Source organism: Sphaeramia orbicularis, chromosome 22, assembly GCF_902148855.1.
Source record: "Sphaeramia orbicularis chromosome 22, fSphaOr1.1, whole genome shotgun sequence".
NCBI classification, from domain to species: Eukaryota; Metazoa; Chordata; class Actinopteri; order Kurtiformes; family Apogonidae; genus Sphaeramia; species Sphaeramia orbicularis.
Genome location: NC_043978.1, coordinates 11880235 through 11898170, shown reverse-complemented (window position 1 = coordinate 11898170; position 17936 = coordinate 11880235). Strand labels below are relative to the sequence as shown.

At 31.9% G+C, this 17936-nt stretch overlaps 1 gene segment (V, D, J or C); it reads left to right on the top strand.

Moving 5' to 3' along the window:
• Positions 1–16996, top strand: part of LOC115413703 (T cell receptor beta variable 29-1-like) — a 25188-nt gene extending 8192 nt beyond the window's left edge. Inside the window, 1 exon segment of the V gene segment in view lies at positions 16874–16996. Within this exon segment, the coding sequence occupies positions 16874–16960 (87 nt within the window).
• The last annotated feature ends 940 nt before the right edge of the window (positions 16997–17936 follow it).

Below are 17936 nucleotides of genomic sequence, written 5' to 3'. Positions count from 1 at the left end.
TCCCATAATACAGACTGTAAACAATGACCTCTATCCTTTATTCAGTGACTGATACAGTTTGTGGGTATTTAGTGTTGATTCGTTGGTGGTTTTGTTCTAAGTGTGTTCTGGTACCAGACTGACCCCTGCTGGTCAGAGTTTGAACATTAATGCGACGTAGACCCACTTTAACAGATGAAATACTGTAGATGCAGGTTGTGGTGGAGCTCTCTGAGGTTTAATCAAATAATTGTTTTTTTTAGGGTTGCTATCACTGCATTTTACACTGGTTTTATCTTCTGTTGACTTCATTGTTTATGTTTTCAGACACTATAAAGTTCGCTGATGTCTGAGGTTTTATCCAATGTACTGTAACGGAGCAGGGCTGGATCACTGTTTAATCCAACTAATAACAGACCCTCAGAACAAGGACAAATACATTCAGAAACAGTTTCTTCCCAACAGCTGTCATCACTCTTAACTGTAAAAGTACTAACTCTGTGGTACAACTACTTCCCTCATTGTATCCTCATGCAATCACTTCTGATAATGTGCAATAACCTTGTATAATATAAATTATGTGCAATAATCCTCTGATCTTGCAATAGCAAAAATATTTATTCAATATTTATTCAATATTATCACATACCAATATATGTCAAATAACGTAAACGCACTATTTTTATGGACTTGTTCATTAATATTATGTCTATCATATTTTTGTTTATTTTTATTATATTTCAGTTCTATTCTTATTTTCCTTTGAAATTTATATGCTATTTTCTTATTTTACATTTTAGGATTTTGGAATTTATATTCACTCATTATTTTTGTAGTGTTGTGTTTTATTCATATTGTGCACTGACTGGAGTAACACTGAACACACAATGACAATAACGGCTATTCTATTCTATTCTATTCTATTCTATTCGATTCGATTCGATCGATTCGATTCGATTTGTTGTACTCTATTGTGTTCTATTTGCTGTGTTCTGTTCTATTTTATTCTGCTCTATTCAATTTTGATTATATTCTTTCTATTCTACTGCATTCCGTTCTATTCAATTATTTTCTGTTCTACTGGTTCTGTTCTATTCCACTGAATTCTGTGTGTATTGTATTCTATTATACTCTATTCGTTCTATTGTATGTTTTCTTCTGTTCTGTTTGTTCTATTCTACTGTGTCTATTATTCTCTTCTACTCTATTTATGTTCTAGTCTATACGGTTCTATTCTACTATTCTATCTATTATTATATTCTACTTATTCTATTCTATGTCTATTCTATTCTCTATTCTATTCTATTCTACTCTATTTCTTCTATTCTATTCTAGTGTTCTGTTATATTTATTGTATTGTATTCTATTCTATCATTCTATCTATTCTATTCTATTCTTCCTATTCTATTCTATTCTACTGTGTTCTATTCTATTCTACTCCATTCTCTTCTATTCTCTTCTATTCTACTGTGTTCTATTCTATTGTATTCTATTCTACTCTATTCTGTTCTATTCTATTCTACTCTATCCATTCTCTTCTATTCTACTGTGTTTTTGTTCTATTCTATTCTGTCCTGTTCTATCCTGTTCTACTGTTTTTTTATTCTATTCTATTCTATTCTATTCTTTCAATTCTACAGTGTTTGTTCTATTCTATTCTATTCTGTCCTGTTCTATCCTGTTCTACTGTTTTTTCTATTCTATTCTATTCTATTCTATTTCTATTCTATTTACAGTGTTTTGTTCTATTTTATTCTATTCTATTCTATTCATTCTACAGTGTTCTATTCTATCTATTCTTTCTATTCTATTCTATTCTATTCTATTCTATCTATTCTATTCTATTCTATTCTATTCTATTCTATCAGTGTGGGTGTCCCTCAGAGGTCCGTCTTCATGTGAAGAACCAGCTGAGGTTTTCTTTTTCTGTTTTTGTCCAGGCCTTGAGTGCTAATTTATGGTGAAGTGTTCTGAGTATCCAGGGACATGGAGTCACACAGAAGGTCCACTACATGAAATACAGACCATAAAACCCTGAACAGCCTCAGGCCATGACAACGACCACCACCGCACACAAGGACTCATCTGAAGGACGGACGACACAGACCAGGTTTACAGAAATATGAAAGAGGTCAGAGCACGAGGAACCCAAATCTGAACACCTCTGAGGATGGATTATGTTAATCAGATTTAATATAATCAGATTACAGTTATTATAAAACAGATCAGATTACACTGTTTAAAGGATCAATAATCTGATAACTCCACAAATCAGAAATGAGTGTAAACAGGTTCAATAACAGGTTTGATTCTATCGTCATTACACAAGTACGTACTCTGACGTAAAAACAAACGTCCAAACCTGGAATTATCGATTATCAGATTTATGAAGTGCATGGAAACGCATCCAGTTATTACAATTATCTGATTACTAACACTGATCGGATTGTTACGGTCATGTAAACGGACTCATTGAAAAGTTAAAAATCACTAAAATCACCACAAAATGTATTTGTTGTTTTGTTCATTTTATTGTTTTTTTTTTGTTCAGTTTGTTGATTTGTATGATTTGTTGCTTATATTGTTCATACCTGTTCATTCAGTTGATTATTTGTTTAAATTGGTGGCTTATTTTGTTCATATTTGTTCATTTCGTTGCTTATTTTGTTAATTTTTAGGCTTTTAGTTGATTATCTTATTCCATTTTGCTCATTTTGTGCTTATTTTGTCATTTTGTAAATTGTTTTGATTTAGTTCAATTTATTGATTATTTTGTGATTTGCTGCTTATTTGTTCAAATTTGTTGTTTATTTTGTTCATTTTGTTGCTTAATTTACTCATATTTGTTCATTTGTTGCTTATTTTGTTCAATTTTGTTCATTTGTTGTTCTTTTGTTCAATTTTGCTCATTTTGTACTTATTTTTTTGTTCAATTGTTGATTATTTTGTATGATTTGTTGCTTATGTTGTTCATACTTGTTCATTCAGTTGATTATTTGTTCGTTTCTGTTCATTCTGTTGGTTAAGTGTTCATTTTGCTGTTATTTTGCTCATTTCTGCTCATTGTTATTTTACTAATATTTGATTGTTTTGTTACTTATTTTGTTAATTTTTTTATTTTTGTTCATTTTTGTTCATTTTGTGCTTATTTTGTTAAATTTTTAGTTTTTTGTTGACTGTCTTTAATCCATTATGTTCATATGGTTGCTATTTGTTCAAGTTTGCTCATTTGTATATTGTTTTATTTTGTTAAATTTGTTGATTTTGTTTAAATATGTTGTTTATTTATTCATTGTTTATTTTGCTTTATTTTGTTAATTTTTACTTTTTTTATTGTTTTATCCATTCTGTTCATTTTATTGCGTATTTGTTCAAGTTTGCTCATTTTGAAGATATTTTTCATTTTTGTTTAATTTGTTGATCATTTTGTTCATTTTGTTGCTTAATTTACTCATATTTGTTCATTTTGTTGCTTATTTGTTCAATTGTTAATTTTGATATTTTATTCATTTCATTGCTTATTTGTTCAATTTTGCTCATTTTGTAGATTTTTTTTCATTTTGTTCAATTGTGTGATTATTTGTATGATTTGTGCTTATGTCGTTCATACTTGTTCATTCTGTTGATTATTCTGTTCAAATTTGTTGTTAATTTTGTTATTTTATTAATTTTTATACTGTTCATTTTGTTGCTTATTTGTTAGTTTCTGTTCATTCTGTTGGTAATTGTTTTTTTTATTTGCTCAGTTCTGCTCATTCTGTTATTTTATTAATTTGATTGTTTTGTTATTATTTTGTTACATTTTTGATTTTGTTTTTTGTTCATTTTGTTGCTTATTTTGTTAACATTTGTTTGTTTTGTGTTTATTTGTCATTTTGTCATTTTGTTGTTTATTTTGTTCCTGTCCAATCATTCTGCTAATTTTGTTAACATTTGCTTGTTTTGTTTATTTGTTCATTTTGCTCATTTCCTCTCATTCTGTGCTTACTTTAACAATTGCTGTTTTTATGTTTATTTTGTTCATTTATGCTCAATTATTGTTTATTTTGTCCATTTCTGCTCATTCTGTTGCTCATTTGTTGCTGATTTTGTTGCCATTGTGTTGCTCATTGTGTGCTTATTCTGTTAACATTAGCTTGTTTTATTGTTATTTTGTTCATTTTTGTTCTTTTTTTTTTTTTTGTTCATTTTTGTTTATTTTGTTGTTTATTTGTTCATTTCCGCTCATTCTGTGCTCATTCTGTTGCCCATTCTGTTGCCCTTCTGTTGCTTATTTTGTTAATATTGCTTGTTTTTTGTTTATTTGTTCATTTTTGTTCATGTCATTGTTTATTTTGCTCATTTCCCTTCATTCTGCTGCTTATTTTGTTAACATCTACTTGTTTTGGTTTATTTTTGTTCATTTCCACTCATTCTGTTGCTCATTTTGTTAACATTGCTGTTTGGTGTTATTTGTTCATTTCCACTCATTCTGTTGCTCATTTTGTAACATTTGCTTGTTTTGTTCTTTATTTTGTTCATTTCCACTCATTCTTTTGCTCGTTCTGTTGCTCATTTGTTAACATTTGCTTGTTTTGTGTTTATTTGTTTATTGACCCTCATTCTGCTGCTTATTTTGAACATTGCTTGTTTTGTTGTTTATTTTGTTCATTTCCCTCATTCTGCTGCTTAATTTGTTACCATTTGCTTGTTTGTTCTTTATTTTGTTCATTTCCACTCATTCGCTGCTTATTTTGTTAACATTTGCTTGTTTTGTTGTTTATTTTGTTCAGTTCCCTCATTCTGCTGCTTACTTTGTTAACATTTGCTTGTTGTTCTTTATTTGTTCATTTCCCCTCATTCTGCTTATTTTGTTAACATTTGCTCATTTTGTTGTTTATTTTGTTCATTTCCCTTCATTCTGCTGCTTATTTTGTTAGCATTTGCTGATTTTATTGTTTATTTTTTTCATTTCCCTTCATTCTGCTGCTTATTTTGTTAACATTTCCTTGTTTGTTGTTTATTTTTTCATTTCCACTCATTCTTTGCTCGTTCCGTTGCTCATTTTGTTAAAATTTGCTTGTTTTGTTGTTTATTTGTTCATTTCCCCTCATTCTGCTTATTTTGTTAACATTTGCTCATTTTGTTGTTTATTTGTTCATTTCCCTTCATTCTGCTGCTTATTTTGTAAGCATTTGCTCATTTTTTTTTATTTTTTCATTTCACTTCATTCTGCTTCTTATTTTGTTAACATTTGCTTGTTTTGTTGTTTTTTGTTCATTTCCACTCATTCTTTTGCTCGTTCTGTTGCTCATTTTGTTAACATTTGCTTGTTTTGTTGTTTATTTTGTTATTTCCCTCATTCTGCTGCTTATTTTGTTAACATTAGCTTGTTTTGTTGTTTATTTTGTTCATTTCCACTCATTCTTCTGCTTATTTTGTTAACATTTGCTTGTTTTGTTGTTTATTTTGTTCAGTTCCCCTCATTCTGCTGCTTACTTTGTTAACATTTGCTTGTTTGTTCTTTATTTTGTTCATTTCCACTCATTCTTTTGCTCGTTCTGTGCTCATTTTGTTAACATTTGCTTGTTTTGTGTTTATTTTGTTCATTTCCCTTCATGCTGCTTATTTTGTTAGCTTTGCTTGTTTTGTGCTTATTTTCCAAAATGTGTTGCTTATTTTGAATGATTTCTTGCTTAGTTGTTCTTTTTGTTCACTAAACTCATCAAGTACCAGTCGACCCCAAACTTTATCATGTGAGTGACTCGTGAAACTTCAGTGAAAATCTTTGACGCGTTGAACTCATCAAACCATTTAGTCCCATTAATTCTGAGGCTGATACAGTAAACACAGTTTTATTACAGCACAGAGTCGAAACCGGAGCCGTGTTTGCTCACTTTTAATAAACGCTCTTAAAATCCTGAGGGTTTTATAAGAGAAACGGCTGAATATTCATAGAATGGGAGATCTAAGACCTTCATTTGACTGCGGCTTTACCGGTGAAGAGGCTTTTTAATCCATCACTCGTTTTATTAGACCTTTCCTTCATCTTTTTTCCTTTTCCAAATAAGCGTCTTCGCTCTGATCTGACACTTTAATGCACCGAGTCGGGCTTCGTCTGCAATGACACTATTCAGCTCGGAGGCTTTTCTGCAGCGTCTCAACAAAGGAACAGGAGGAGGTTAATAGAAGTTTGGTGGAAGGAAAAGTAGATTCCAACTCTCCTCTTCCCTCTGATCATTGTTCTGCTGTCGCACAAAAGGGCTTTTCAGTGTCCAGACGGGAAACGGAAATATGGAGGAAAATCAGACACAAAGGACAAGGCCACGACTTTTTTGGGGGGTTTTACGATGGAATGACACATATTTGTGATTATTTTGTTCGATTTGTGATTGATTTATTTTTCTTCATTTGTTTGTTTTTGGTTATTTTGTTCCTTTTGTTGATTATTATATTCATTTTTTGATCCTTTTATTTAGTTTATTCATTTTGTTAATTATTTTGATCATTTTTGTTCAATTTGTTGATTATTTGTTCAGTTTCATTCAATCTGTTGATTATTTTATTCATTTTACTCATATTGTTGATTTATTTCATTTTCTTACTTTGTTTTTCTTTTTGTTGAATTTTATTCTTTTTTTGCTTATTAAATTTTGTTCACTCTGTATTATTTTTGTTCATATTCGTTGCTTATTTTGTACATTTTTTTTGTTTTGTTGCTTAATTTTGTTCATTTTTATTCATTGTCAATAGGTTAATTTTACATTTGCTTTTTCTAAGACCTGTTCAAACATAAATATTAAAACTCTGGGGAAAGTGATTATTAATATTAATGATCCACTCAAGTTCTGGTCAGATTCTGGAAAAGAGAATCAGTCTTCTTTAAAGAAAGGATGTTTTTTACAGTAGTAATAATAATAATAATAATGATATACATGTCATTTTTACAAAGACCGAACTGTGATCATCATTTACTGTCTATGAAACAGAGGAATCTTGTCTTTATGTCAGTTTTCTTCGACCGTTTGCCACAATTTAGGTCAATTTAACGCCGTCTGACAGTTTTAAGAGCAGTTTTCCCTTTAAAAAAATACATTTTACTCTCATGGAAAAGGAAGAAAAAACATCTAAGGCTGTTTACATGATTCCATCAGGAAAAAGCTGAGTATGACCTGCACCGACAAACTGGAAGAAGAGAAGGTTGTTTGTTATGTTGTGTTAAAATCCACAGAAACAAAGGAAAATCCATTCTTTCCTGGTTGCATTTTCTCACTATGATGGATTAAAAAAAAAACAAAACTGTAATGAAACTATTTATTTGCAATAATTTAGTTCGACTTAATTATCTGCTAGTCTCAAGCACAGTTGTACCTTTAAAAATATTAGTTTCATTATGTTCTCAGGGGGAAAAGGAGAAAAACTATATCTGCGACAAAATGAGATGAGATGAAGTCCTGGTTTCCAGTTTATCTCACTGATGGATAAGAAACAGGAATAAACCCACAGTTGTCCATGTTTATTGTCATAATTTAGTTTGATTTAATGCTTCATCGTTAGTATCGAACATGACTGGCCCTTTAAAAATATTCGTGTCATTGTATTGTCATGGGGAAAGGAAGGAAAACAAAAAAATAAGACAAGATATGACAAGAAAAAAACAAGACGAGATCTGACGATTACAAAAGAAGACCTGATGCGATAAGATAAAACAAGATAAGACATGATAACATAAGACTAGATAAAACATGATAAGACAAGATAAGACGAGATTAGACGGTTACAAAAGAAGGCCTGATGAGATAAGATGAGTTGAGACGAGATGAGATAAGTTGAGATGAGAAGATGTGATAGGATGAGATAAGTCAAGATAAGACGAAATGACTTGATGAGGCGAGATAAGACATGACAAGACGAGATAAGACAAGACATGATAAGATAAGACAAGATACGATATAAGACAACATAAGACATAAGATAAGATGAGATAACAAAAAAGACAACATAAAACATAAGATAAGATGAGATAACAAAAAAGACAAGACTTAAGATAAGATTAAAAAAGGCAACATAAGACGTAAGATAAGATGAGATAAAAAAAAAGAACATAAGACATAAGATGAGATAACATAAAAAAAGACAACGTAAAACATAAGACAAGATGAGATAACATAAAAAAGACAAGATGAGATAAGATTAAAAAGGCAACATAAGACGTAATGAGATAAGATTAAAAAAAAGACAACATAATACATAAGATAAATTGAGATAAGATTTAAAAAGACAGCATAAGACATAAGATAAGATGAGATAAGATTTAAAAAAGACAACATAATACATAAGATAAATCAGATAAGATTTAAAAAAGACAGCATAAGACATAAGATAAGATGAGATAAGATTTAAAAAAAGACAACATAATACATAAGATAAAATCAGATAAGATTGAAAAAGACAGCATAAGACTAAGATGAGATAAGATTAAAAAGACAACAAAGACATAAGATGAGATAAGATTAAAAAAGACAACATGAGACAAAAAATGAGATAAGATAAAAAAGACAAGATAAGACATAAGATGACATAAGATAAAAAAAGACAACATAAGACATAAGATGAGATAAGATTAAAAAAAGACAACATAATACATAAGATAAAATGAGATAAGATTAAAAAAAGACAGCATAAGACAAGATAAAATGAGAAGATTAAAAAGACAAGATAAAACATAAGATAAGATGAGATAAGATTAAAAAAAGACAACATAAGACAAAAGATGAGATAAGATAAAAAAAAAAAAGACAAGATAAGACGTAAGATAAGATGACATAAGATAAAAAAAGACCACATAAGACATAAGATAAGATGAGATCAGATAAGACAAGACATAAGATAAGATAAGACAGAGATATGACATAAGATAAGATAAGATAAGATAAGATAAGATAAGATAAGATAAGATAAGATAAGATAAGATAAGATAAGGGAGGATCCGGACTTTAATAAAGAAAGACAGAAAGAAAAGCTATAGTTAAAGTAAAACCTGCTTTCTGGCTGATTTCAGTTACGCAATTTATAAAATTACAATAAAAAACACTTTCACAGAAACTTGACCAGAGAAACTGACATTTCATAGCATTTTTAAAGGAGTCAGACACGACTGAACCCAAAAAAACGGAAGACAGAGAATTTAATCTAATGCAATGTAAAATACTCCTTTTCTCGTTGCTGTTTTTGTTTTATCAAAATGATGCATTAAAAAAGTAAAAGAAAACCCTCCCAAAGACACTGAGCAGACTAAGGTTAGGTCTATGTTGTATTCTACTTAAAATATTGAAAAATGTCCTGAAATTATGATGATCGTGTTTAGAATAAAGAGCTGTGAACTCTGTTGGATTTATTAGAGATATTAAGTGCATTTCTTCCACCTGAAAACCATCAAAACTGAATAAATCACAAACCAAAGTCTAAATTTCAAATGTCACAAGTGTTTTTTTTTTTTTTTCTTTTTTCCAATACACAGTTTAGGAGTCGTTCTATTAAACCACGGATCATTTGGCTTTTTATAAACGTTTTAATAATGTTGGTGGAAAATTAAAGCTAAATTTATCCTGGGAAGTGAAACTCATTAGACTTTGATCAAACTCCTGGTTCCAACACCATGAGCTCCGACTGGAGTCAGAAACAGAAGTAAACAGTAGCTGATCTACCACAGTTTTACTACTGCTCCTCAGCTGCTTTATCGGACTGTAATGAGTGTTTATTATATATGTGTAACATCAGACTGAGGTCATCATTTAAAGGAGTTATCTACATGATCAGGACGTTCATTTATTCTTTTATTTTATCTGTACTTTATTCTCTTGGGGTCTAACTACAGTCTGTGGATTTCAGTCATTTCTCATTATCTGACAAACTTCAGAACTTCTGTCTCATAAACGTCCATGAAAGACGACCATAAACAACACATTCATCTGCTGCTACTACTGGTCTTTCTTCTCCTCCTCCTCCTCCTACTTTTTCTCCACCTTTTCTTCCCCTTCTCCTCCTCGTTCCTCTACTTCTTATCCTCCTTATTCGTCTCCACCTTCTTCTTCTTCTTCCTTCTCTTTTCCTTCTTCTCCTCCTTACTCATCTCCTCCTCCTCTATCCTTCTTTCCTTCTCCCCCCTTATTCATCTCCTCCTCCTTTTCCTCCTCTTTACTCATCTTCTCCTCCTCTCTTTTCCTTCTTCTCTCCTTACTCATCTCCTCCTCTTATCCTTTCCTTCTCCTCCCCTTTATTCATCTCCTCCTCCTCTTTTTCCTTCTTCTCCTCCTCCTCCTCTTTTTATTCATCTCCTCTCTCCTTTTCCTCCTCTTTATTCATTCTCCTCCTTCTCCTCTTTCTTCTCCTCCTCCTCTTTGTCCTTCTTCTTCTCCTCCTCCTTTTCCTTCTTTTCCTCCCTCCTCTTTATTCATCCTCCTTCTATTCTTTCTCTTTTTCTTCTTCTTCTCCTCTTCCTCCTTCCTTCTTCTTTTCCTTCTCCTTTTATTCACCTCCCCCTCTCCTCCTTTTCCTCCTCCTCTTTATTCATCTCCTCCTCCTTCTCCTCTTTCTTTCTCCTCCTTTTCCTTTCTTTTCCTCCTCCTCTTTATTCATCTCCTCCTTCTTTTTCTCCTCCTCCTTCTTTTCCTTCTTCTCTTATTCATCTCTTCCTCCTCCTCTTTCTTCTCCTCCTCCTCTTTTTCCTTCTTCTTCTCCTTTTCCTCTTCTCTTCTCCTTCTTTATTCATCTTCTCCCCTTATTTTCTTCTCCTCCTCCTCCTCCTTTCTTCTTTTCCTTCTCCTCCTCTTTCATCTCTTCCTCTCTTTCTTCTCCTCTTTTTCCTTCTTCTTCTCTCCTCCTTTTCCTTCTCTCTTCTCCTTCATCTCCTCCTCCCTTTTCCTTTCTTCTTCTTCTTTTCCTCTTCCTCTTTATTCTCCTCCTCCCTTTTTCCTCTTCTCCTCCTCCTTCTCCTCGTTCTTCTACTTCTTATTCTCCTCTTTGTTCTTCCTCCTCCTATTCATCTCCTCTCCTCTTCCTTCTCTCCTCTCTTCATCTTTCCATTCCTCTCTCCTCTTCCTTCTCCTCCTCCTCTTTCTCATTCTCTCATTCTTCTCCCTCTCTTTTCCTCCTCCTCCGTTGCATTCTCTTCATTCTCTCCTCCTTTCCTTCTCCTCCCCTCCTCTTCTCATTCTCTCATTCTTCTCCTCCTCTTCCTTCTCTCCTCCTCCTCTTTCTCATTCTCTTCATTCTTCTTCTCTCTTCTTTCTCCTCCTCCTTCTATTTATAATATAATAAGGGGTGCCAGGCACAACAAACTCTGTCGCTCCCACATATTTCACCCATTTTTTTTTTTTAAATTAAAAAAAAAAAAAAACAGGAACTTTGACCTACTTTCCCAAAATGTAATGACATTTCTTGGGGTAACTGGTAATCTATAAACCCAGTTTATTACAAATTTAACCTATAGTTTTGCTGCTAAAGTGTTAACAAACAAACAAACAACAAACCAAAAACACCAGCCCTCATTCCTGTTCAGTCTGATTAGGATGTGAACACGTTTCCAGACCAAACCTGTGAACGACTGGTTTAATTGTTCATTAAGGTTCGTTCTATGGTCACGTGACTCAGAAAGTTCAGTAAATTAGACCCAGATTTAAACAGACATTAGACCTTCAAAACTTGTTCTTTTAGTCTATTCTCCAACATCCTTTCCTCAGTGTAACTTAAGAAAAAATTTACTCAAAAAAGTCAAAATATGAATAAAACAACTGAGACAATAAACCAAAAATGAACCAAACAGTCGGGATGAAATCTTAAAATCAGCCGATCTTCTGTTATTTTAATATTCTCAGACAAATCAAGTCCAATTGTGACTTTAATTCTGCTCATTTACTGTAAGAATAAACCGAAGCTCTTCATAAATGACAGTTAATTTGCTTAAATGTGTAGTTTTTATCTGTCATTATTCTTCATCTTTGACACTTACTTCTATGTCTTTGTCCAAACTTCACCTCCATGTTGAGTTCAGGACGCCCCCTGGGACAAACCTGGAAAACAGCAGCAGCAGAGTTTCAACACAGAAATAAAGTTTATGTGTCTATAAATAAACAATAAGAAATAACCAAAACTCTGTGTGGTTATTACACTTTTATTCACTGCATGAAAAAGGAAAATACAAACATAACTTGAACATTTCTATACATCTTCATCATTTGTATTACCAGGAGTATATTTTTGAGCTCCAGTGTAATTATAATAAAGTATCCAACAGTTCCGCTGCAGCTCTTCAAGTTTCTGTCAGAACACAGATATTAGAACTTTTACAAACTGGGTTTAGTGAAAGCACTTTATTAGAAACATCTGACGTGTTGAATCAAACCTGATTATTTTGTTCATGTTTGTTCAATTTGTTGACTATTTTGCTAATTTTTATACATTTGGCTTCTAATTTTATCCATTTATATTCCATTTGTTCATTGTTTTGTTTATTTTATTCATTATTTTGGTAATTTTTACTCAATTTGCTGATTATTTTATTCAATTTGTTGATTATTTTTGCTGACTATTTTGCTCATTTAAAATATTTGGCTTGTTATTATTTTATTTATTTCTATTCCATCTGATGATCATCTTGTTAATTTTGCTGATTATTTTGTTCCTTTTGTTGATTATTTTGCTAATTTTTGTTCAATTATTGAATATATTGCAAATTTTTATACATTTGGCTTATTTTATTCATTTCTATTCAATTGGTTGATTATTTTTGGTAAATTTCTACTCATTTTCTTGATTATTCATTGATTTTGTGATTATTTTGTTCCATTTTTAGCCCATAAAGACCCAAGAAACCACCGGTGACCAAAAGCATCTACTGATCTAAACTGTTTAATACCTGTTGATCCATTAATCCTATCAATACATGTAAATAATTGGTGTAAAATACAGTTATTCATCTTTCATGATCATCAGATATGACCAATTTGGACGTTCAGAGGCCCCATAGTTACCATGGAAACACTGTTATCTTTTATAACATTGATTCACCAGTAAAACCCATGGAGTTGGATCAATGACAGTGGATGGACACACTGGGTTTATGTTCAGTTACTGAGAGATTTGACTGAAAAAATGACGTTTTCTTTTGTTTTCTCTGTTTCTGATATAAAAACCTTTGAATATAGTCGGAGCTTTAATGAACATCTACATGATCTGTGAATTAAATATAAGAAAATACATGATTTACAATGAAAAAACTCAAAATAAGGGGATAATATTACAATAAATGGAGATAAATCACTTGAGAAAAGTTGATTATAGACAAAAATGTATTTTGGAAATGACACAAAAGTAGCACTGGGTCTTTATGGGTCTTTGAGTACTTAGAAAGCGCTATATAAAATCAATGGATGTTGTTATATTATTATTATTATTATATTATTATTATTATTACTATTATATTATTATTTATATTATTATTATTATTTTATTATTATTTTACATTATTATATTATTATTATTATTATTATTATTATATTATTATTACTGTATTATTATTATATTTTATTATTATTATATACTACTGTTGTTATTATTATTATTATTATTATTATAAATGGCAACTCAATTTTTTTCTCTTTTAGTGATAAAAGAAAAATTACATGAAAAGTTTGCATTTACAAACTATCCTTTCATAAAAAAATGTGAATAACCTGAACAAATATGAACAACATGAAATGTCTTAAGAAAATTAAGTGCAATTTATCAATATTCTGTAAATGTTTTGCATATTTGTAGATCCACTGTGATCTGTAGTTGTAATGAACATGTGTAATAATAAACTGAGACAGAAAACTTTTAAAATTGCACTTAATTTTCTTCAGAATCTCAGGTTGTTCATGTTATTCACATTTTTTTCAAAGATAGTTTGTAGATGTAAACATTTTCATAGTGTAATTGTATTTTTTTAGTCTAAAACATTTGGAAAAGTTCGGAGTTGTCATTATTTACAAGTTATTATGTTCTTATTTAACTGGTGTGACCTGTTTGAGAACCTGGACCCTGAGGATAGAATGATGGAACCCCTGATCATACACCTCAGTAAACGGTAGGGGGACCTCCAGGACCACAGAGCCTTTAATCCACCGTGGGTTCACATAAATCCACGAGACACTCCTCCGACACCTGCAGAAGTGAACATCTATGAGAACAGTTCATCTCCTTCAGACTGTGCTGGGTCATGGACGTGTTCAGACCTGCTTTAATAACTCTTCTGCTCTGGACAACAGGTGAGATCCACACCTCCAGCTCACATTTCATCCCATACGTCTTCATCTGGTAATAACTGTGCTATTTCTTCCTGTTCCACCACTTCCCTCTATGGATCCTCATACAATCGTACTGTCAATAATGTGCATAACCTGCAAAAGTGCAATTAAGTCGTGCAATAATCTGCTGTTCTGCAATAACGATGCAGTATTTATTCATATTGGTCCAATTATTGATTTATTTCTAAATATAAGACACTGATCGATGACACAACTCAGATCAGGTTTAGTCATTTGGTTTATTTTTCTTCATTTCGTTGATTAATTTGTTCATTTTTGTTAAATTCTGGTCATTTATTTGATGATATTGTTCAATTTGTTGCTTATTTTATTCATGTTTTGTTATTCTACTGATTAACTTGCTCATTTTATTAACTTTTTTGTCGCTTTTGTTCATTTTGTGCTTATCTGTTCATTCTTTGTTCATTATATTAACTTTCTTCATCGCTTTGTTTAGTTCTGTTCATTTCTTGCTTATTTTGGTAGTTAATGATTCTTTTATTAATTTTTTTGTTCATTTTGTTGTTTATTTGTTTATTTTTTTAATTTGTGTAAATTTTTTGCTGATTTTTATGTTTTGCTCATGTTATTGATTAATTTGTTCATTTTATTAATTTTTTGTCGCTTTTGTTCATTTTGTTGCTTATTTTGCTGATTCTTTATTCATTATATTCACCTTTTCATCGCTTTTGTTTATTTCTGTTCATTTTATTGCTTATTTTGGTAGTTTAAAGATTTTTTGTTCATTTTGTTTATTTAGTTTATTTTTTATTCTGATAATTTTTGCTGATGTTTTATGTTTCGCTCATGTTATTGATTAATTTGTTTATAGTCTTAACTTTTTTTTGTTGCTTTTGTTCATTTTGTTGCTTGTTCTGTTCATTCTTTATTCGTTATATAACCTTTTCATCGCTTTTGTTTATTTGTGTTAATTTTCTTGCTTTTTTTTGGTAGTTTAATGATTCTTTTTATGATTTTTTGTTCATTTTGTTGTTTATTTTGTTCATTTTTTAAAATTTGTGTAATTTTTTTGCTGATTTTTTAATGTTTTGTCATGTTATTGATTAATTTGTTCATTTTCTTAACTTTTTTTGTCGGTTTTGTTCATTTTGTTGCTTATTCTGCTGTCTTTATTCATTATATTCACCTTCTTCATCGCTTTGTTATTTCTGTTCATTTTATTGCTTATTTTGGTAGTTTAATGATTTTTGTTTAATTTGTTGTTTTATTTTGTTTATTTTTTATTCTGATAATTTTTTTGCTGATGTTTGATGTTTCGCTCATGGTATTGATTAATTGTTTATTTTCTTAACTTTTTTTTGTTGCTTTTGTTCATTTTGTTGCTTGTTCTGTTCATTCTTTATTCGTATATTAACCTTTTTCATTGCTGTTGTTTATTTGTTTTCATTTTCTTGCTTTTTTGGTAGTTTAATTATTCTTTTATTTTTTTTTTTGTTCATTTTGTTGTTTATGTTCATTTTTTAAAAAATTTGTGTAATTTTTTTGCTGATTTTTTTTATGTTTTGCTCATGTTATTGATTAATTTGTTCATTTATTAACTTTTTTGTCAGTTTTGTTCATTTTGTTGCTTATTCTGCTGATTCTTTATTCATTTATTCACCTTTTCATTGCTTTTGTTTATTCTGTTCATTTATTGCTTATTTTGGTAGTTAAAGATTTTTTGTTCATTTTGTTGTTATTTTGTTTATTTTTTTATTCTGATAATTTTTTGCTGATGTTTAATGTTCGCTCATGGTATTGATTAATTTGTTTATTTCTTAACTTTTTTTGTTGCTTTTGTTTGTTCATTTGTTGCTTTTTGGTAGTTTGATTCTTTTTTTTCTTTTTTTGTTCATTTTGTTGCTTATTCTGTCCATTCTTTATTCGTTATATTCACCTTTTTAATCACTTTTGTTTATTTCTGTTAATTTTCTTGCTATTTTGGTAGTTTACTGATTTTTTTTTTGTTCATTTTGTTGTTGTTTTTATTCCGGTAATTTTTTGCTGATGTTATTGATTATTTTGTTCATTTTATTACTTCGTTCTTCAGTTTTGCTTATTCCTGTTCATTTTCTTGCTTATTTTGTTAATTTATTGATTCTTTATGTTAATATTTTTTGCGTATTCTGAAAAAGTCTGATTATGTATTTAGGGTTCAGAGTAAAATGCACAGATTATTACTGACTAATTGTTTTTTATTTATATTGTTGCACTGACTGGAGCAACACTGAACACACAAAGACAATAAAGGCTATTCTATTCTATTTTTATCTATATTCTATCGTTTCTCTCCAGCTCTGACGACGGCAGTGATGTTACCCAGAATCCCATTCTCTGGAAAAAAATCGGAGAAAATGCGACGTTCGAGTGCAGCCACAGTAAAGGTCCGACCTTCTACCAGATGTACTGGTACCGACAGCGACCTGGGGAGAACATGAGACATGTTGTGTTCATGATGCCCAACAACGAACCGAGCTGGGAACTGGACTTCCAATCCCAGAGGTTCTCCACCACCAAACCAGACGTTCTGAGGGGAACGTTTACAGTGAAGAACCTGGAGGACGCAGACCGAGGCTGGTATTTCTGCGCCGTCAGTGAACACAGCGATGCAGACGTACGAGGAACCTGAACACAAACCTCCAGGAGATGTTTGAGTCGGGTACGGCAGGGGAACCTCGAGGACCACAAACAGACCCAGATCAACTTTGATCCATGAAGAAGACGCTCCACCTGCAGCTTTATCTACAACCACGACGATCCGCAAGAACACCAGACCAGGAGGAGAACCTGGATCAGGAACCAGTGAGAACACGGATCTGGAACCAAGGAGAATACAGACCTGGAACTAACAAGAACACTGACCTGGAACTAACAAGAACACTGACCTGGAACCAATGGGAACACGGATCTGGAACCAATGAGAACACAGACCTGGAACCAACAAGAACACAGACCTGGAACCAACAAAAACACAGACCTGGAACCAATGAGAATAGGGACCTGGAACCAACAAGAACACAGACCTGGAACCAACGAGAATATGGACCTGGAACCGACAAGAACACAGACATGGAACCAACAAGAACACAGACCTGGAACCAGCAAGAACACAGACCTGGAACCAACAAGAACACAGACCTGGAACCAGCAAGAACACAGACCTGGAACCAACGAGAATATGGACCTGGAAACCGACAAGAACACAGACATGGAACCAACAAGAACACAGACCTGGAACCAGCAAGAACACAGACCTGGAACCAACAAGAACACAGACCTGGAACCAACGAGAATAGGGACCTGGAACCAACAAGAACAGACCTGGAACCAGCAAGAACACAGACCTGGAACCAATGAGAATATGGACCTGGAACCAACGAGAATATGGACCTGGAACCAACAAGAACACAGACCTGGAACCAGCAAGAACACAGACCTGGAACCAACAAGAACACAGACCTGGAACCAACAAGAACACAGACCTGGAACCAATGAGAACATGGACCTGGAACCAACGAGAATATGGACCTGGAACAAACAACAACACAGACCTGGAACCAACGAGAATATGGACCTGGAACCGACAGAACACAGACCTGGAACCAGCAAGAACATGGACCTGTAACCGAC